At 35.9% G+C, this 21915-nt stretch overlaps 1 protein-coding gene across 17 annotated transcripts in view; it reads left to right on the top strand.

The window, feature by feature from the left end:
* LRCH3 (leucine rich repeats and calponin homology domain containing 3) overlaps positions 1-21915 on the top strand; it is a 106584-nt gene that overhangs the window by 80737 nt on the left and 3932 nt on the right. For 2 of the 17 annotated variants that reach the window (XM_081075900.1, XM_081075890.1), the window contains exons 14-19: positions 4797-4868; positions 8414-8468; positions 8982-9089; positions 10416-10534; positions 11150-11287; positions 15767-15844. In XM_081075900.1, coding sequence (XP_080932026.1) covers positions 4797-4868; positions 8414-8468; positions 8982-9089; positions 10416-10534; positions 11150-11287; positions 15767-15844 — 570 coding nt within the window. Of the gene's footprint in view, positions 1-991; positions 1046-4796; positions 4869-8413; positions 8469-8981; positions 9090-10415; positions 10535-11149; positions 11288-15766; positions 15845-19821; positions 21850-21915 lie in introns of those variants that run through there. The other 15 variants (XM_081075892.1, XM_081075887.1, XM_081075889.1 and 12 more) reach the window with 13 other exon arrangements.

Genomic DNA, 21915 nt, shown 5'->3' with positions numbered 1-21915 from the left:
TTTATGGACCTATTTTGATCAGGAAGCTTACTAAATGAATATTTTTATTGTAGTTGGCTTTCCAATTAGCCATTTTCCTTAATCTTTGCCCTCTCGTTTATTCAATTTATGATCATTTCTTAAAAACATGCATAAAGACCTTATTTCATGTGAATCTTGAGTTTGCTTTTTGTAAAATAAATTTTTTGAAAACCACATGTATGGGGCTTTAGGAGCATCAGTTTTCAGCACAGTGTTTTTAAAGCACAAGTATTTCTGGAATGGTAAAAATGCATTGTTCAAAATGTTTTAAAATATTGATTATAACGTTTTAAAAATCTTACTGGACATATAGTAACTACTTGTTTGTTTATATGAGAACTTATGCATTGGTATAATACCTGAAAGATTCACTTAAGCATTTTCAGTTGTCTTTTCTTCATATGGTAATAATTCTGTACAAACCTTTTGACAACTAAAGTTTGATAAGTTAATGCACTCTTCCTTTTTTTTAACCCCACATTTCCTTCTTGATGGTCATTCTGGAGAATTCATTATCTAAAGCTTCTCAAGAAAATAACAGTTTTAAAATTTCCAATTATACTCTTGTTTATTCAGAGAAAGGTAATGAAGAGATGCCTGGACTAGAAATCATGACTCTTGAGTTTATTGTTTTTAATTTGTCAGTGGCTCACTAAATGACCACAAATGCTTAGGTTACTGCTCCATCTATATTTGTTTTCTCTTCTGTGACCAAAGAATAATCTCTGTCCCCTCACTGAGGCAATAAGATCATATATGAAGTTGTTTAGGCTCTTTAGAAGAAAATCATTACTCAGAATCAACTTACTACCTATTGTGATACATGAATTCCAGGTGATAGTGAATGTGATCATGTATGTTGGCATCTTCACAAGTATGTCTTAATATGTCCTGCTTGTGTAATTGTGAAATACGTCACGTGTGCGCGTAGTTTGTTTTTGACTTTGCTTCATTTTCTCCACCTCTCCAGTGTCCCTTCCCATCCAGAAGGTCTCAGCACACTGATGATAGTGCCTTGTTAGTGGTAAGAGCCTTGCACAAAAGTTTTAAATTGCTGTGTCTAGATATTGGAGAATAGCTGCCGTACCTTTCATTCAGAAATGATCTAAATACCATAAAACGTGCTCGACATCATTACTGCTTTACAAATAGCTAGAACTGTTTCCCTACATTACTATTTATGATTTACGCAGTTCTGCAGCTATGATTCACATATCTTTGTTAGTGTTTCCAGTTTGCATTGAGAACCATATTGGTTTTGTATGTGTGTTGGGAGGAAAGGGCATAATATATTAGTTTTTTAAATGTCATTTCTAATTCCAGGTGCACTTACTTTATTAATCGTTAATTTGGCTCATTAGTCACCTTTGTGTTAAATGGATTCCCTTACTCCATGATGCCAATTACACAACTATGTATTTAGCATCCTTTCTTAGCATCTATCTTAAGCTACTGAAAATCCCAACCTTAGAAAATATATATATATATCTCAAGATTATCCCTCCATGCCCATTTTTTAAACCCAGGGAAGCATTATCTTGGAATGCTACCTACTGATCATTTTTAACACTGGCTTACTTTTATTGTTTCATCAGTTGAAAATGAGTATAACATGAGAGCTTTATTGAAAGTCTTACTTTTATGGGCCTTAAAAGAGAATTCTAACCATTTACATAATTGTTTTTCCCATCATGTTTTATGTTATTTTTTCACAATAGTATTGAAAACTAGCAGTTCAAAAGTCTGCCGTCTATAGCGATTCCTGTCTTATGTGCTAGTAACTGCCATTGTTGTGCATACCACTGCATGAACTGCGTATTTCAGCATGAGATTCCTATTACATAATCTCCCATTGTCCAAATTTCTGTGTGTTCTTCAGTCAATCATCATTTCCTTTGAGATGGAGAAAGCACTTTTTAAATGGGAGGTATTATAAACATACCCACCAGCCTCCGGAGTTTCAGTGGAAGTTAATTGGCATGAGAAGCAACTAATAATTTTAATTAATACAGAAAAATATTGAGAGCCTGTGATGATTCAGATACTTTACCAGAATTATCCCATTCACTCCTCATAGCAACCTTAAGAGTTAAGGTTAAACTTATCATCATTTTACAAATGACTACTGAGGCACAGCAACGTCTTGTCCTGAAAGTGACTTGTCTAAGGTCACATTGCTAGTAAGTGCCAGGCTAGGTTCAAATCTACATCTGGCTGACTTGAGAACCTGTATTAAACACCATGCTGTATTGCCTCTCCTACGATAACTGAAAACAATTTAGGAAACAAAGATGAGATTTAATAGCACATATAGTAAGAGATAGAAGTCTGAGTCTTCAGACTTTTTTGTCAAGGAAAAAGTGGAAATTGAAAAAACAACAAAATCCCCTTTGCATGAAATTTGAAATGGCCTTCAGCCATTTTCAAACCACATACACTTGTATTTTAGTTAATCAGTATTCATGTCTCACCTCAATGAGATGGCATTTAAAAGCAGGGGCTATGTCTCACATATTTTTGCAAGCCAAACTATGTCCAACACTATGAAAAATCGTCATATTTTAAATCATACCTCTGATCTCAAAAGTATTCTTCAGTGGCTTCATATGGTAAAATAAAGTCCATACTTGTTAACATGGCCTACAAGCTCCTTAGAATAAAGTCCAAACTTGTTTACGTGGCCTATAAACTCTTACATATTCTGGCTACTGTGTCTTTCTCATCTCTGCGCTCAAGATATACCAGCATTTTTCAGCTCTTCAAATATAGCAAACCCTTTCCTACCTCAGGACCTTTGCAAATGCCTCTCTCTCTGCATGGAGTGCCTCTCCCTTCCTGCCTATACCTCTTGGTTCATTCCTACTCATTAGAGGTGTCAGCTTAAATGTCACATCTTTAAAATGGCTTTTCTGCAACCCTAAGTCAAGCTTATGTCTCCATTGTTACTTTTTTTCCTCATAGTACTTTTAGGTGGATATTTATTATTTTATCTCTCTCCTCTATTAGACTACTAGACTAAGTTTCACGGGCCCAGGAGTCTTCACTCTTGCATTTACCTACCGTGTTTCCCTGAAAATAAGACCTAACTGGAAAATAACCCCTAGCATGATTTTTCAGGAGGATATCCCCTGAACATAAGCCCTAATGCGTCTTTTGGAACAAAAATTAATATGAGACCCGGTCTTATTTTCAGGGAAATACTGTATGTATATTCAGTCCCTGTCACAGTTCCTGATATATTAGGTGCTTAATAATTGTTCATTGAATTGTTTCCTGATGTAAAAGTCTGATGGGATATATAGCAAGGTAAACGTTGAATTTGATGTAAAGACCTTCAAATATAGAATTTGAAATAAATATTAGTAATGTTTAATATCAATTATACTAACGTTTTCTTAGGGCTGCCCTTCTTGAGGCTTCCGTAGCTTTCATCTGTTTCCCACCTGCATCTATATCCCATCCCTAAATCCTTGCCCATACCTAGGCTCATTTCGCTTCCTCTTTCCTCCGCTCCTTTTTTCCTTCTTTGCCAACAGAGTGGCTTTTAGCCTTTTTATATTTTGAGATTAACAGTAATTCCAGCATATTTGATTGTAAGGAGGACCAGGAAATCGAAACAGGTGAAGCATGCACATTGTATTACTGTTGTGCAGTCTTGTTCTTTGCTAAATTTCGTTCTTCACTTTTTTCTGTTTTAAGAAAAACTATGTTGCAGTGTGTGTTACATGGATTTTTTGGGGGGTGGGGAGGAGAGACATTGCTACCGATCGACTCTCATTAAAAATACAGTTGTATTTATTTTATTGATCACTTACTCTATCTTCTAAACAGCCACATGTGTTCTTGTTCATCTATCCCATAATTCATATCTTGGTGATCCTAATTTAAATTTCTTAAAATTATTTAACTTATAAAGCCTTTGATATCATTAAGCCTTTGTCATTTTGTTGTTTTAATGGGTACAATTATCCAGCACCCTTTGTGAAAGTCCTGTCTTCTCTGATTTCTGCTCCCCGGCAAATGAAAAAATTGTCATGTCTTGAGCAGCTTTTATCTCTAATCAGCAAATTCTGTACAGTAACTTCTAACACTATCTCTAATATAACGAACTAGTTGTATGAGGTTAGAGAGTGGATAAAGGATTTAAAGAAAAGGAAAATTCTCCTTAACCTCTTGTGGGTCATTTGGACTTTCACAAAGGTAGAAATGAAGTGCTGGTTCATCCTTAAAGTTTGATACAAAACCCTCATGTCGTGTCTTCTCACATCAGAGCCATTAAATTGAATGATAATAAAGCTATTGGATTTACTGAAATTGGATTAATATTGAAAAATATTGTTCTTATTCATCTTGGTTCTTCTCAGTTAAAATGAGCTCTTTAACTGGATTTTTTTTTCCCCGTCATAGGAACAACATAGAACTCATTAGTTTCAAGGCTATTTTGCTAAACAAATTTTGATGTTCTGAGTTTTATTTCTAAATAGAATTGTTTTTAATATATCCTACCTTTCATTTCTTGATTGATGTATGAGGTATTGAAATAGCTTGAATTATTATAGATGGAAAACTGTTTTTATAAATTATGGATTACCCCCACCCCCCAAGTATTCTCTTTCTGTACCATCAATATTTTTAGTAAACCATCTGAAAGTTTGTCAGTGACCTTTCCTTTTCTAATTTCACTGATCAGATCTGCTTGGCTGCTTTCCTGCCTGCGTGACATTTTGCTAACATAAATGCCGCTTTCTTTTTTCTCTTTCTCTTTTGAAATTTAGTCGCTGTCAGGGTTGAATGAAGTGGGCTGTTCTGCTACCCTGCCTCATTCTTCTGCCTTCATGCCTCTTAAGGTATCTCTTGTTGCTGTAATTCACCAGGAACTTTGGGGCGGGACGGGGGTATATAGTGGAGGTCTTAAATTTTCCAATGGATTGGTCTAACAGCAGCAATCTGAAATCTAGGATCGCATGAAATATACCTAAGCTTATGAAACTATTTGAGTTTAACATTAATTTCACTTGAAAAATTTTTAAAGTTTTATCACGCCAGAAACAGTCATAAAGCTTGCGTTAATTCTTTATATTCAGATTCTGATTTAACATGTCATTCTAATTTTCTAATCATTGGTTATTGTTTTGAGTTATTATTTTACTTTGGCTGATACATAATGTCATGTTCACTCTGTTGTTAATGTACATGCAAAATGATTTCAATCCAAGTCCCCAAAACTGTCACTGCCCAAACCCCCTACATTAGGCTGTCTGTTTTGGTAAATAGTTTTATTGATACACAGCCACTCCCATTTGTTTCTGTATTATCTGTGGCTGCTTTTGTGCTTAACAACAGAGTTGGAATAGTTGTGACAGAGATCATATGCCCTGGAAGCCTAAATAAGGAGCCTGTAGCATATTAGTTTTTGAAGGTCTCTAGGAATGGTAATTCCTTATTTGTTATTATGACACATAGAAATGATTAATAATCCTCACTGTCAAGAAGGTTCTTTCCTTTTCTAGCTTCTGTCTGTCCTCCTGTGGTTTATACCTTTTTCTTTCCAGAGCGGTTTTCTAGTAAATAGCAGTCTTTATGTGAGAATCTTTATATTTGAAAACTACTACAGCACCACCCTTGTCTTCTCCCTGAATTAACTGATCCTTTTACAGGTCTTTCCCAGCCGTTCATTCCTTAGGAACTTTCACAAGTTCTCTGCCTTCCATTTTGGCTCCCCAGTCCCCAGCGAGAAATACATCCCTCTTTAGAGATCACCTGGTGCTCAGCATGCAGTAAGGGTTTTTCACATGTCTTAACTCTGAGCATTAAGTTGGCTTTTTCCATTTTGGTATTCATTTTGCTCAGTATCCGCTATAATTCTCAAATGTCTCAATTATACTTCTAAATGATAATTTCTACATCTTATGTCTTTTGTTTTCCTAAATACCTGTTTGCTTTTTTTGCTTAATACTTCTCTAATTTACCAGAATACTTACAAATTTGTACATCATATCCTCCTAAATGTTTACCCCAACTCTGTAACATCTGTAAACCTGACAAACCTCTCTGATGCTAACAGGTACTTGGATGTGTCTCCTGAAAAACTTTATCATTCCCTTCTGTGTTAACCCTTTGCTACCTTTCTCAGCTAGTTTCCTTATTTGAACAACACAGAAAATTATTTGAGGGACTGTAAAATTCTCTCAAGGAAGGGGTATACCTAGTACCATACTAGATGTATAGGAGAGAAGTTAATTCATTACACTCATTGGATACTTTAGGGCACTGGGGCTTAGTCTCCTCCCAGAATCATAGATGAGAAAGGCCAAAGTGATTGTGTCAAAAGTTGTGTGATAACTCAAACTTTCTGTCAGACCTGCTGCACTTTCACATGATTAGCTTAAAAAGATATATTCTTTATTTTTTTTGGTATCCCAGTAACATTACAGCAGGTAAAGTTATATAAAATCATGATTTTGAGGCATGATTTTGTTTTGTTGCTAAGCCAGGCACAAAAGTTGAGTTGTCAGTTTTCTTTCTTTTTTTTTTTTTTTTTTGCTTTCCATTTCTCCAAGAGTTCTCAAATACAGCCAATGGTTTACAAGTGATTTGCATCAATTAGTTTAGTATCCTAGAATGCAAGTCAATTAGATTTATAGTTTTGATAAAAGTACATTTCAAAAATCACCATTTTACAAGTCCCCTCTATTCTGGTTTTGTTTTTCATTAGACCCAACTGTGTATTATCTTTTGGTGTTTTTGGAGGTAAAAATCATTTGCTGCTATTCAGAGGAATTTTTGTCAGCTCTTCCCTTCTCGTCTAATACAACTGCCTATTAACTATTGTTTTATTCCTTACTATGTTGAAATTTCTAGCCTAACTCCTATTAATGGGTCTTTTTAATTTTTTTTATTTTTATTTTTTAAGGAGGGCGCAGGTCACAGTGGCCCATGCAGGGATCGAACTGGCAACCTTGGTGTTATTAGCACTGCGTTCTAACCAACTGAGCTAACTGGCCACCCTTAAGTTTTTTGACAATTTTTTTCCTCTATATCTGGAATAATTGCTACTTTTATGTTTTTCTGCTTGTGCCTTTGGTCCTTGAACAGGTCTTTGTTTAGCTAACTAGCTTTTTCCTTCCTATCTCTTATTTCTTAAAAATAAAAATAGTCTTTTGTCTCCTTATAAAAATATCCAGCTTTTGCCTCATTTGTCTGTTCCTTCCTTTTATTAGTTCCTATTGTTGGTTTAGATTAAATTTGTTATATTTGAATTTCCATTTCTTCTCAACATTCTAAATTATTGTCATCTATAAACTTGAACATGTCTTTTTCACTAATCAGTATTTAATACATTGCTTTACTCAAGAATGCAGCTTACTTTTTAAATTTTAATTATCAACCTAAGAGTATCAAAACAAGGAATGTTTACCACAAATTGTCTTCCAGATCAGTCCAAGAATTTTCTGAACAACATGGCTTCTACTTATTTTAGTAGTAAAATTCCCTGTCATCATTCATTTCATCTGACCAAATTCCAACTAGAGTTAAAAGATTTCTGAAAATACTGAAACCCAACCAAAAGGGAGAGAAAAGCATGGGAGCAAGTGTGTGTATGTGCATATGTGTGTGTTCAAGTCATTCTGCTAGTTCAAAAATGTGTCTTAGTAGCATAAGGTTATAATATATTTAAATTATTGAGTAAAACTAGATGTCAAGGCCTGGAAATTTGTTATTCAAGCTTTTCTTGATTCTACTGCCCTGCCAAGTCTTTTAACATCTCTAACTCAACCAGCCAACACATTTCTTTTTAAATTAGCTTAACCACATTTCCCTTTTTTTTTTAGGTAAACTTTTACCAGTTGAGTGAGCTCTTCCTCCTTTCTACAATTTCTTTGTTCAATGAATTAAAAACATCTTGGACTCAAATACAAGTCTGGAAATACAGCTATCTATCATCTTTAAACACCTTATTTCTTAACTGAAATGAAGAAAACTTCATCACTCTTAACACATTAAATTTTATTCTTTAGAGGGAGGTAAAAATACTTTAGGAACTATACCAGAAAAATACTATTACAAAATAAAATTTTATTCTTTCCTATACTTTTCTCAATAAAGTTTTCTGCCTTAGGATGATCATTTTTCACAATCATAGGAAAGCCCTCTTATATAATAGGACTATCTTTCGATGATGCATTACATAAACCTTGTATTCTATAGAACTAAATAAAAGGTTTGCCCTTAAAAGAAACATACAAAATTATTATACCAAGTTCTTATTTCTAGACTTAATTTTGAAGGAGAGTTGCATGGTTTTTTTCCTTTTTAATCCCATAGTTTCCATAAATGTGGAGAATACCTCTTCTTGAGTAGTAATTATTGATATGTCTCTATTTCCCCACAGAATGATGACAGATCTAATGTTCTGACAGTATCAAGTTCACCTACAACAGAAACAGGTAATAGACACAAAGTGCAGTTACCCACATCAAGATTATAATTCTTTACCAAGATTTTCCTGATAAATTAGTTCTTACAGAACTGTGGGTTCCTTTTCTGAAATGAGAAATTAGACACAAAATTGAGAACTTTCTACACATTTTCAGTTTTTTAATTCAACTCGTTGTTCAACTACTCAGCCATTTGATATGAACATATGAGCATGAGCTAGCAGTGCTGTAGGTTTGCAGAGACTATATTCGATATATCAGCATTCATTCTGCCTTTATTAATACACCAAAAATAACGTGACAATTATTACTACATGTAAGCAGCCTTTCTGCTGCCAGGGTTGTTTTTCTGTACCAGATTTTGTATTAATAAACAAAAATATCCTTTTATATTATTACCATTTTTAATTTGATTTTTTCTTTATTTTCCATTTATCAAACTTTTGTGACATATGTGTCTGTTACTATAGTTAATGTTTTTCCATCTCCTTTAATCTAATTTTGCTTTTTATGCTGATTTAGTTCATCATTCCCCTGCATATTCTTTTCCTGCTGCTATCCAGAGAAACCAGCCCCAGCGCCCTGAAAGCTTCCTTTTTCGAGCAGCTGTCAGGACGGAAACAAATAAAGGTAGGAGGTAGTGACTGAAAGGGGACCCTGCAAGGCTTTATACAATGACATTAACTATTACATGCTTTTACACTTCTACCTTGAGATTTTACCTTGGCAAAAGCTTTAAACTCTGCAGTTATCTGTGATCTCACTAACATTAAAGTAGGAGACTCTTGTTTTGAATTTGTTTTAATTCGAAAGTTTCTTAGTAGAATTTCTTAGTAGAACCTAAAAGTAGGTGATAGTATTTGAACAAATAAAATACTTTTTCAGAGCTTCAGAGAATGTTCGTCCTCTCTGTAATGAGCTCTTTCTCAGATTTTTCTGTTAATAAAAGCTGTTTTCTGTGTTCTTAAAGAAATCAATCCGTAATTTAAAAAAATCTACTTGGTTCTTGTGTCTGCTAATTAATATGACAAATTTCTGCCTGCACCCCAAAGAAGTAACCCGGACTTCGAAACAAAAATTTCAAGTCTAAAATAGGCACTTTTATCTAACTGATAGATGCACTTACAGTGAGATTTAAAATCAAACCAGAGACACACTGTTGCTGGGATTGTAAATTAGTATGGAAAAGTGTTTATCTTATCTAATGTTGAATATTTGTACATACCATGATTTGGAATTTTGCTTTCTGTAATACGTACACTAAAACATACGTACAAAAAATATTGATAGCAACATTATTCATAATAGCCCCAAAGTGAATGAATCAGTGACAGAATGGATAAATAACTGTGGTATATTTATACAGTGGGATACCATATAAGCAATGAAAATGAACAAATTAATATACACAACATGGATAAATCTTATAAATATGATGTTGATCAAAAGAAGGCAGACCCAAAAGCATACATACATAAATATGGTTTCATTTATTAAAAGTTCAAAAATGGATAAAACTAATCTGTGGTGTTAGAAGTCAGGAAATCCATAATTAGAACCTGTAGTGTTGGAAGTAACCTTTGGCTACTGGTGGGTAGGGAGCTTGACAAGGGCTTCTGGGTGTTGATAATGGTTGTGTCCACTTTGTCACGATAATTACTGAGCTGTTTGCTTATGACTTGTAATTTTCTGTTATTTTTCAATAAAAACATTAAGTGGATGTAATCAATCACACAAAAGTAGTTGAGCCAAATGGGTAATGGACATTTGTTGGTTTTTTAATACTGTTCTGCCTATTATTGTGTATATTTGAAAATTTCCAGAATAAAAACTTTTTTTAAAGAGTTAATCCAGAAGTAGAAAGTGCTGTACTTGCAAGGAAACAGATCCGGTCAATTGAATTTTTTTTCTGGCATTGGCAGTTGCCTTTCTGTTTTACATGCTCATGTTTTTTAGGTCATGTTTCACCCCTTCTTTCATCTTCTGCACCTACCACTGATTCTGCAGATTCCACAACAAGACAGAATTCAAGGCAAAGAGAAGAAGAGCTGGAATTAATAGATCAACTGCGGAAGGTGTGTACATTACCATTGAATTACACTTTTTCATTGATATTGCTATAGCCCATAATCCTGCAATCACTTATTCACTTGACTTATAATTTTTAATAGAATAAACAAGTCCCCATTTTATACTGTGTTGCCAATTGTGTGATGAAAGTGAAAGAAATTTTGCCATTAAGGAAATTCTTTACAGCTACTTACTAAGAAAATGAGATGGGTTATTCTATAAAGCTTAATCCTTAGCCCTACTCATTTAAATTTCTTTTCTGCCTAATGTTGTAAAGGAATCTTGTAAGAATAATAATAATTTACATGTATGTACACACATCATATATAGTGTGTATTTTATTTTGGAGTTGAAATGTTTTGTTTTGTTTTTTTAATCAGGAAATTGTAAATGAATTTCTCTTGTGGTACTTTGCACCACCGTGGCCTGGCTGCCATACTTATGTAATCAATCTCCGTAACCTGCTGACTTAAGATAGAAGGATAAAATAGGGATTGTGGTACTTAAGTTACTTGCTTTTTATCTTGATTTCTAATGAAATATATTCCATTGTAAGTCCAGTATGTCCTATGTGTCAGCCACTCTTCAGTTAACATGTGGCATGTCTTCCTGTCCTTTAGCATATCGAGCACCGGTTGAAAGTGTCTCTGCCTTGTGATCTCGGAGCAGCTCTAACCGATGGTGTTGTTCTCTGCCATTTGGCCAATCACGTGCGGCCTCGATCTGTCCCAAGCATTCATGTCCCGTCACCAGCTGTAGTAAGTTTGTAATGTTAAAAATGTTGGCTAGTCATCAGACATTTATTAAGTACAATGGCAGGCATTGTGCAGCACGCTAGGGATACAAATGTGAATAGTCCAGTTCCTGCTTTCCCAAGTCTCACTTCTATGAGAAAAAGTAGGCAGTAAACAATAACTTACAGCAGTATGATAAATGTTAGAAGAGAGGTTTGTAAGAGGTGTAGTATAGGAATACAAAAAAACAAGCTCTTAATTCTGCTTGTTCAGGAAAGTCTTCCCAGAAGAGTTAAACTGTAGGAATTCATCAGCATTACAGAGAGGGAGGAGGGATTCTGGGCATAGAATTCCTCGAGTCAGAAGATGAGGATGATCGTGGCGTAGTCAAGGATTTCTTAAGTTGTTCAGAACAGGTCATGCACGAGGTGCGGGTACACATGGCAGGAGAGGTAGCTAGAGAGGTAAGTAAGCCAAAGGCCATGTGACAGTGGCCTCATGTTCCACGTCAGGGAGGTACAAGTGTTTATCTTCATGTAGATAGTGAGGAAACACTGGAACAATTTGAGGGGAATAATATGGTTATAATTGCATTTTAGAATAATGAATCTATTTCAGGAGTAGAACTGACATGATTTAGTGACCAACTGCACGTGGAAAATAAGGGAGAATATGCGTTCAAGGTGACAGGTTTTCTTTAGACTGCTGGTCAGATCTGAATGTCAGAATCAGGGTGGTAACCCTCAAAAGAAGGAGCAAACTTTGGGTTGACACACTCCCTTTTTTCCTACAAATTTTTATTACGAAAGAATAATACCAGGCACACTCTTAAAGCCTCCACCTAGATCTGCCATTTATCTCCTTTTGCCATCTTGCTTTGACTCTGTGTGTGTGTGTGTGTGTGTGTGTGTGTGTGTGTGTGTGTGTGTGTGTGTGGGTGGGTTTTAACTACATCATTTATAAGTTGCAAATATAACACTTCACCCCCTAAATATTCAGAGAATTGTCCCAGGCCACCTTGCCTTTCCCCATAGCCTATAGCCAATGACTTACTGGTAATGAGCTCCCTGCCTCAAGGTGGGAGCATGGTATGATTCATACTCGGTGTCCCTGTGGGATCAGGCTGAACCTAGAAGGGGACAGCTGTGAGCCATTAGCAGCCAGCTGGGCGTGGGGGTAGAAGGTGAGGATAGGTGCACAGACTAGGTAAAGGGACACTGGGTGAGGCACCAACAGCATCTGCAAGTTATATTCAAATGTCCCAGTTCCAAGAATATCTTTCATCACTGCTTTCCCTCTTCTCCTCCTCAGTATCCACTCACGTAATCAGGATATAATCAAGGTTCCCACATTGCATTTGATTGTTGTGACTCCCTGGATGGAAACTGTGCATTTGTAACATGATTAACAGTGTCTAACCTTTTCAAAAGATTTGACTCATCTCATTTTTTGGTCATTTGTGGTTATTTAGCAGATACAAATTCTTTACTTACATTGTAGTTATATCTAGGCCTATAGGTTGCCGCTTCTGGATTTTCACCTTGCTGCCTCTCTAGATGCAAATCATTTATCCCTCCCACGGACCTTTATTCTCCTAAGTGTAAAAGCTGCTTTGTTACCAAAGTCCTAAGAGGCTGGTATGGCTCTTTCCCCTCTAGCACATCCAAAAACAAGAGTCATACATTTGTTCCTAAGCAAAGTAGGTAGCTACTTTTTATTTAGTGACCTGAGGAAACAAGGTTCAGTTTTACGAAGGAAAGGCAGAGAGGAGCAGTAGTGCTCCCAAGTCAACTGCTCCCAAAGACTTAAAACACTTGGTTCTGATCCTAAAGGTGGTGATTAAGAGAATAGGAATGGATGTGCCATTGGGCAGTGCCAGTCATGGAAAGGTTATTCATACTTCGCATTCTTCCAGGTTTCTGTCAACTGAGTTAAGAAAAAACACATTTAATAATTTTAAAAAAGGACAAATCTGTCCTTCATTTCCAGAGGAAATATTTAGGAAGTAGCAAGGAGCTAATGTAGAAAGTGGAATTTGAGAGTAAGAGTGACCAAGGTTCTTTACCTTATCACCAGAACACAATGCTTTACGTTATAGATTGTAAAATACATATGGAAAAATGAAACTATTTTATAAATATTTAACCTCTTAGAGAAATAAAACACATTGAACTCCCTAAAATTGTGTTCATGAATCTTTTCAAGAGTAGATTCACAATGTTTCATCAGACTATGAGAAAGAGTTGTATCCCAATTATGAAACACATCCCTGGAATTGAGATAAATGCTAAGGGAAGGAATAAGTAGGGAAAGAAATGATGGTCCCCCCATTCCTCTTCCCCTTTCTCAATCAGAAGTGTGCAGAGGAAATCTCAAAGGAAATTTTCTGTTCTACTGCCCGCCATACACACACACACACACACACACACACACACACACACACACTTTTTATGTCTTAGGATGCTTATAGTTCTTGTGGAAACAATGCTGAGTGAGAGCCCAAGATCATTATCGTGAGCCGCCTTTTCTTTTTGTCTGAGATGGTGGTGATTTCTGGACCAGTCTCTAACTTAGCAACATTAACTCTATCCTTTTATCCTTTCCTTTGCACAGAAAAAAAGTTTTTCTACCTATGTGGTTAGAGCTATTTTACTCTGCCCTCCCATAGATGTTGGCATCTGAATTGTAGAGTTGCAGAAATGTAGGGTTCTTTTCTTTTGTAGAACAGGTCTCCTTCTTTTGCTAGAGTCTCTCATCTATAGCTCTCCTGTGCATACACCTCCAGCCTTCTCTCCCAAACTCAGATCAGGGTCCTGGTTTGCTAAGCTAAGGTCCCTTCATAATAAGAGAAGCTAGTTACATTGTTTCTACTTCCATTTCTACAAGCAGATGGGATATGAGGGGGATTTCTCATATCCCAATGAAAATTCTAGGTGAAAGCAGTTGTTCTGTGTTTTATTTGCCCACCTTCTTCAAGGAGCTTTCACCACAGTGACTTTTGCCTCAGTTCATCTTACCTCCCTCTTAGCCAGGAGTTGAGAAGACCACAGCATCGCTTTTCTAATGAACAACCTACTCTTTTACACGTAACAAGTGAAAGAGAAAGGGCCCAGCTCCAGTATGAATTAGCCAGTGTGAACCCCATGATTGTTTTTCTTTTCCTGTTAAGTCGATTGTGATTCTACTACCTGTGTTTCACTCTTTTTTTAAACTTTTAACCTCAGTTATAGCAGAACTTGGCATAGGCAAGAAAGGGTGCTCCCATGGAAACCTAATTTCTATCCTCTTTCTCGACCTTGCTGAAAGTTTTTCAATTTGCAATTTTAAAATTATTACTTCCCTTCCTTCTCACTTGTTACCTTTTTATCTTTTATAACAAAGCCAATCCTAGCCCATGCTACCTTTTTCAGGCCAAGATTATAGTACCTTCAACCACTATTACGTATGTGTATTTACCTTGCTTTCCCTCTTCTCATGACAGAGTATTATATGACATCTTTGAAGAAAACCCAGATATTTAAAAGTGAAACCTTTGTTTTCTAGAGATGGTACAGGCTTTTACATTTATAAAAACTCTAGGTCAGAGTCGCTGCAAATGTTTGGCTTCCATGCCTGATGTTCAAACATACTGTAAACTAACGAACGAATTTGAACAGTTGTTTGGTAATCATTCTGGGAAATGGAATTCATATTTCTTTCTTAAATTGCAGCCCATAACCCTCTATATAAAAAAAACTTGACCACAACTTTAGGTCATGGGATGCAGTTCTGTGTTTCTAGTCATTAGAGATCTTTTCAGAAAAATAAGTTTTATAGTCCAATCTTTTAAAATTCAAATGTTTTAAAAAACTACCATTGAGTAGAGACATGCATGTGTAGCGTATTCATGAGCAAAGGTTATTGACTTTATAAAACATTATCTTTATTTGAGAAAATAAATGTCTTGTTTAAGGCAATATATACACATATCTTTTAAAAAGACTGAACCAAATTGTGAACTATGATTATATTTGAATGATGGGGCTGTGGATAATTTTCTCACGAGTCTTCTGAATTTTCTTTAGTGTAAATTGTTTTAAAATGGAGAAAAAATTAAACTATCCCCCTAAAATTTTTCTGTGTTTAGCACTTGCCTCACAAAAATCAAAGCCAAATATTTGAAGTAAGAAAAAAAAAAGTTGAAAAATATAAATATTTGAAGTAAAGAGTGGCAAACTATGGTCCAAGGCAGCACTTACTTTTATAAACAAAGTTTTCTTGGAACAAAGTCCCACTTACTGGTTTATATATTGTCTAGGTTGCTTTCAGGCTCTTAGCAGAATTGAGTAACTGCAACAGACTGTATGGCCCGTAAGACTAACATTTATTATCTGATCCTTTAAAGAAAGTTTGCTGACCCTCTGATCTAGTGTTGAGTTTATGAAGCAGTTGGCAAGGATATTTTTAAAGTTAGCAGAAGTTTTAAAACTTCGCTAGTAACACCACGTTTTTCTTCCTTGGCAGCCTAAATTAACAATGGCAAAATGCAGGCGAAATGTGGAGAATTTTCTAGAAGCTTGCAGAAAAATTGGTGTACCTCAGGTAATAAATTTATGATTTTTTAATGTTGTCTAAATAAACTTGGGGCTTATTTTCCTAAAATCTTTCAGAAATGCAAGTATCTGAAATCTTATGGGACCAGCTCTGAACCAAGTTGGTAATTACTAACATAATTGTGTGTTACTAGAGTCAATCAATATTCTTTTGAGCAGTTTTCCTTAATTATTTCCAAGCAAAGAAATCATACACACATAAATTTAAATATACTGTAAAAATGAATGCTAAGTAATCAAAACTAGTTACTGTGGTATTTTCCTAAACATTCCTACTTGCTGTTTGACTTGTATATGTCCTCATATGTGCTTCAAAATAAGGGCATCCCAGACTGAGAATGCTTCAGTTGGCTTCAGTTCTTCTAACGCTTGCTTTAATACTTTCTAAAAATGTTTATTTTGAAATAATTTTAGACTTAGAGAAATGTTGCAAAAATAGCACAGAAAGTTATTATGTATACTTCACCCAAGTTCCTGTACGGTTAACATCTATATAAACATAGGAGGTCATCCAAACTAACAAACACTGGGACAATGCCGTTAACTAAATTACAGACTTTGTTCAGATTTCCCCAGTTTTTCCACTAAGCTCTAATACTTTGGAATTTAGCACACAAGAAGCCATTTCTAGGTACTTATCCTGCTATTGTGACTTACTGCCTCCAGCTTCCTCAGTTTACAGCTTTACTGCCCTTTAATAGTACAAAAAGTTAAACTTCATAGATGTGATTAAGGGACATGAACTTGATACACTTTTTATTCATTACCCTTTTAAAAAACAATGATATTAAACCAACTCAGTCCGGTAATCTTAAGAAATACATTTAATGAAATTATGTATATAAATTTAAAGAAATAAGCAACTTGGTACCATTTGATGCTTTTTTTTCATTAGCCACAACCATTACAGTGCCTGTCGTCATATTTTGTCCACCCTTCAAGGATAAAAACATGATTCTACTATGTCCTTCTTAATTAGCTGTCAGAAACCACGATTGGCCCCTGGACTCAACGATTCCACTATTTCTCTTACAGTGAAGCCCATTCACAACAGTGACTCTCTTTATCCAGCTCACCATTCCTGTCTCTTAGCTAACCATAAGTTGAGAAGGTCACAGCATCCATCACTTATCCAATAAGCAACCTTCTCTCAGCTCTTTCACGTGTTGCAAAATGGAAGAGAAAGAGCCCAGCTCACAGAGCATCTGCAGTAGTTAGTGTGAATTCCCATGGTGTTTTCTCTCCTTTCATTAAGTAGATTGTGATGCTACTGTTTATTTTTAACTTTTTTCTTTCGCATTTTTTTAAAGCTGAATTATAAAAAGAATTGAAATTTACACTTAATGGTAGTTAGTAAGGACCTTTTTTGTTTCTGTGAACAAAGAAAATTTCTCATTTTTTTATATAGTTTTCCAAAGGCTCCTCATCTCCCTTAGAACAAATCATTTTTAAGCATTAAAAGAGCATTGTAAGGTTTCTAAACAGATAGCATGCATTTTTTCCCCATTTTAACAATCAGGTTTAATGTTCATTTCTACACGTTAACATTCAGTGCTTCCCTTCTGTCTACTGAAGCTGTTCCTACCTGACCAGCACACGACACAAGCATGCCCAGGACCTGCCCCAGTTCCATGCCACAATGTCTCTGGACAAAACAATGTTGCATGGGTTGGTGCAGAAAATGGCAACCAGAGAAAAGATGTGAGAGATTAAAAAGAGGCACTAGAAAGAAGAGTGCCCAAAGCAGCCCCAAACAGGAAGACATGTTAGCAGAATTAGCCTATCAAACCTGTTAAAAGTACTATTTACCAGTGTTTACAGTCATTGTACCTGTACTCTGCACTTCAGAGAACCATCATCTGTCTCAGATTTAAAGTCTATACACCGAAATTCTTTCAGAATGTTGCCTGCTATCAGTCAGCAAAATACAAAACTAGTGTGCCTTAAAGCATGTATTTAATTCAATATTTGCCAAGCAATAGTTAACAGCCTACCCCGTTCCTATCAGAGCTGTGCTATTTGAAGTCAGGTGACAGAAAACAACACAATTTTAAAAGACTGGGTGGTTTGACTGGGGATCGTGACACATCCTTCCTCCTCTCCCTCATCCCCACCAGAAAGAAGAAGTGGACATTCCACATTGGCTACCTCTTCCTCTCCCCTGCCTTCCACCCAAGTCTCTACCACCACCACCACCACCACTTTTATTAATAGATAGGTTCCTGTTATGCTGCTACTTCTGCTAAAAAAAAAAAAATAGTCATTTGCTTAGAACAAAGTGAAGGAAAAATGAATAAGTACACAAATGCGTGAGTTCAAACTCGCATTCTCAGGTCCCCTTTGTTATAGAGGGAAAGAAGACACCTGTGCCCCCTCTTCTTCCTCTATTCTCCCCTGCTTCTGGACCTTCTAACTTCCCTAAACATCCCCACTTTCTCTGTTTGAGTTGTAAAGAAAATCAGGGATGTAATAATAATCACTTTAGAAATTGTGTAATACAAAATTTAATATTCTAAATGTTAAGATCAGAGTCTATGTCAAGAATATTCTATGTCAAGAGCCAACAATTTCCCTTCTCAGTGTAACTTATTTAAAGTGTTTACAAGTTAAATTATGAGCGAAACATTAAAGAGTAAGGTGATTATTAAAACCCTCCGATAAGGTTGGGCATGTGGGTATTCTCTTTATTATTATGCTTTTATTAAATATGTTACATTCACAAAACTATAATGGGTGGTAAAAATTCTATTTGAGTCCAATATTTTATGTCCTAGAATTACATGTTATGTGTTAAAGAATATTTTCCTGTTATCAAGTCCAGTAATGTTTTATTTATTTAATTTCTTAATCTGTGAACTAGAGGGTTTAGATCAGGGGTATCCAAACTGCTGCCCTTGCGTCAACTGCGGCCCGCGATCCATTTTTAATCAGCCAGCAGCAAATTCCAAAAATATATTTAGTTTACTTAAATAAACAAGGTGAGGCAATACATACTTCACCTCGAGTGAGTGGCCCGGCTGTTTGTGTATTTTACTGCATATGGCCCTTGGTAAAAAACGTTGAAAAAAGTTTGGACACCCCTGGTTTAGATGATCTCTAAGGCCCCTTAAGGCTGTAGATTCATTTTATACATTTTAGTAAACTGGAGTTGGTTAGATGGGTTTGTCTTGATTTTTAGAGGAACACCAAATCATTCAGTACACCTGGCTTCCAGGTAGTAAATTTCCCTGATTATTAGGCTTTCCTCCTCCTTTGAATCTTCTTGATTTACCTGGCTTTCTCTGAACACTTCCCTCACCTCACCCCACTCCCAGGTTTTGTCCATCCTTTCTGTCCTGTTTTTTTTGTTGTTGTTGTTAATAAGGAATGAAAGTGAGAACGAGGTTGCCCCTCGCAGACCTCACCACTCTCAGGCCTCACACAACCCTAAGCCAGCATCCAGTTCCATTCATTGTATCCTGAATGTTCGCACTGGTCACCAACCAACCAGTTTTATTCTGCTACCGTATTTTCCCCGAAAATAAGACCTAGCTGGACAATCAGCTCTAATGTGTCTTTTGGAGCAAAAATTAATATAAGACCTGGTCTTATTTTAATATAAGATCCAGTCTAATATAATAATGTAATGTAATATAATACCCGGTCTTATTTTAATATAAGACTGGATCTTATATAAGACCCAGTCTTATATTAATTTTTGCTCTAAAAGACGCATTAGAGCTGATTGTCTGGTTAAGTCTTATTTTGGGGGAAACACGGTATTTCATAGTAAAATCAAGCTCGGCACATAGAGGATTCTCTGTAGTTTTGTTTTTCAGCATTTTGTTTTCATCATAGTGAAGAATGTTACAAGATGTGTTTCTTTAAATATGATTGAGATGATCATATTGAATTCTATACTCAAATCTGTATTTCTGATCCACTGACTTTGTTTTTCTGTTTTCCTTTCCTGCTCACACTGGACAGGACAATCTTTGTTCCCCTTCTGACATCCTTCAGCTAAACCTCAGCGTTAAAAGAACTGTTGAAACGCTGCTTTCTCTTGGGGCACATTCAGAAGAATCCAGTTTTGTCTCTCTGTCTATGCAGCTTTTGGGTTTTGTGGCATTTTATTGTACTTTAATGTTAACTCTTTGTATGCTTTATTACTGGGTCTTCCCCCTGTAGCAGAAAGCTTGCATTCCAGGGATTTTCCACCCCATTCCTGTGCTTGGGAAAGGAGGTTTGTTTATCATTCAGAAATATTTACATATGTTGCTCTTTTTTTCCCTGGCCATCAAATAGTTAACTGATAGAAGTAGATAAATTATTTCCTCAGATGTCCAGATGAACAGCCCATCACATTAGTAAGTATTTATGATTACCAACAAAGAATAAAAGACCAGTATTTTTTTTTCCTGGTCATTCGTTCATTTCCTGGCCTGTGGCCTTGTTTTTTTTGTCATACATGCTGAAGTGTTTCTACTAATATAGTCTTTTTCCCGTGCTTAGCACATGACTAAGAACTTTATTTCCAGATGACATAACGTAATTCCCATCTGGCCATTTCTCCATGCCTGAACACAACTTAAATGTTGGAATTATGAGTTCTGAACCTTTTCAGTAGCTGCTCATAAAGAAAATAGTTGTACCCTTTCTGGATTAAGGGCCACCTGGTCACCTAGATATCATTGAGCTGTGCCCTGAAATCTCCCTTTATTAGTAGGCACAGGTCCATATCAGCATTTGCTGTCTGGGCATCTGGAAGGCACCAGTCATTTCATCTTACTTTTAATTTGATCAGTATGTTCAGTCTCAAGATCATATAGGTTCCCTAGATTGCGATTCGCAGCCCAGTGCGTACAGGTAAAATATTACCCAAGAAGCAGGGGATCTGGAGCCGACCTTTCAGGGGTAGACACATGTCCAGGTTTTCTGTTTCTTATCTTTACCTGAGCTTCACTTCTAGAATCCTACTGAGAATTTAAAATTGGAATTTATGTAATTCCCCATATATATGAACCATCTTAATAGGTGACCTGTATTTTATAGGCTGTTGAGGAAATTACATCTGAACAGTAGCAGGGAAAGTATTAGGAAGCAGTCTCTGTTCTGTATCCAGGGCAATGAATATTGTCTCTTTTGGAATGTTTAGTATGTTAGCTGCCAGCCTTAATGCTTGAAGCTACTTTACAATTGCATTCAGATTCTAGTTCTTATAAATAATGTTCCTGAACATCCAGGAATCTCCCGAACTCTTAACAAAATTGGGCAACTGAACTCAGGTATGAAGAGAGGTTGCAAAGAATGTAATATTCTGTTTGTAGAAGTCAGCCTAAAAGTCTGATTGCTTTGATTTTCTTCCATATGAATGGGACAGTTATTTACCACATTAAAAACTCCTTCCTGTTAATGCTGAAACATTGAACACTTTGTTGAAAACTTCAGTTTTATACACTAGCAATGTTTCTGTGTCAGGGAGCATTCAGTTTCATGGAGTTTTGTCCCTTTTAAAAAAAACACATTGTGTCATGTGTGGCTTGGGGGGAGTAATTGTGCGTTCTTTTCAGAACACAGGGTTCCCTCTAAGCCAGCTGGAAGGTGTGCATCGGGGAAGCAGAGCCTCTGAGGGCTTGTCTAAACCACAGGCCGCCCAGGCCAGGGCTCTACTGGGAAGAGACCAGGGAACTGGTTTCCGAGAAAATATGTCTGTCTCAAGAGCAAAACACTCTGCAAGTTCATTTTAAGTATAGTTAACCTGTACTTGCACTTACACTCAAAGTATTTATACAAAGTTGATAGTTTTATAAGAACAAAAGATTGCAGTTACCTTGTTTTATCAGATAAGTATTAAATAAAAAGCACAAGTACCAATAACTGTTCAGAATAAATATTTGCTATATTTTTTTATTGCAACTGTTTTTGTAAAACTTCCTAATAATATAGTTGGAACCAATGAAAAGCTGAAAAAGATCTAGTTATCTTCTTTAATAAATATAGTCTCTTTCTAAATGGAACCAGAATTCCACTTTCTGTCCTTTGTGAGAGCAATATCTTTTCTTTCTAAATATTTACTCTTAA

This window comes from Rhinolophus hipposideros (genome assembly GCF_964194185.1).
Source record: "Rhinolophus hipposideros genome assembly, chromosome: 2".
Classification (NCBI taxonomy): Eukaryota; Metazoa; Chordata; class Mammalia; order Chiroptera; family Rhinolophidae; genus Rhinolophus; species Rhinolophus hipposideros.
Note: the sequence above shows the minus strand (reverse complement) of the source record. Positions and strands in the feature narration are given on the sequence as shown.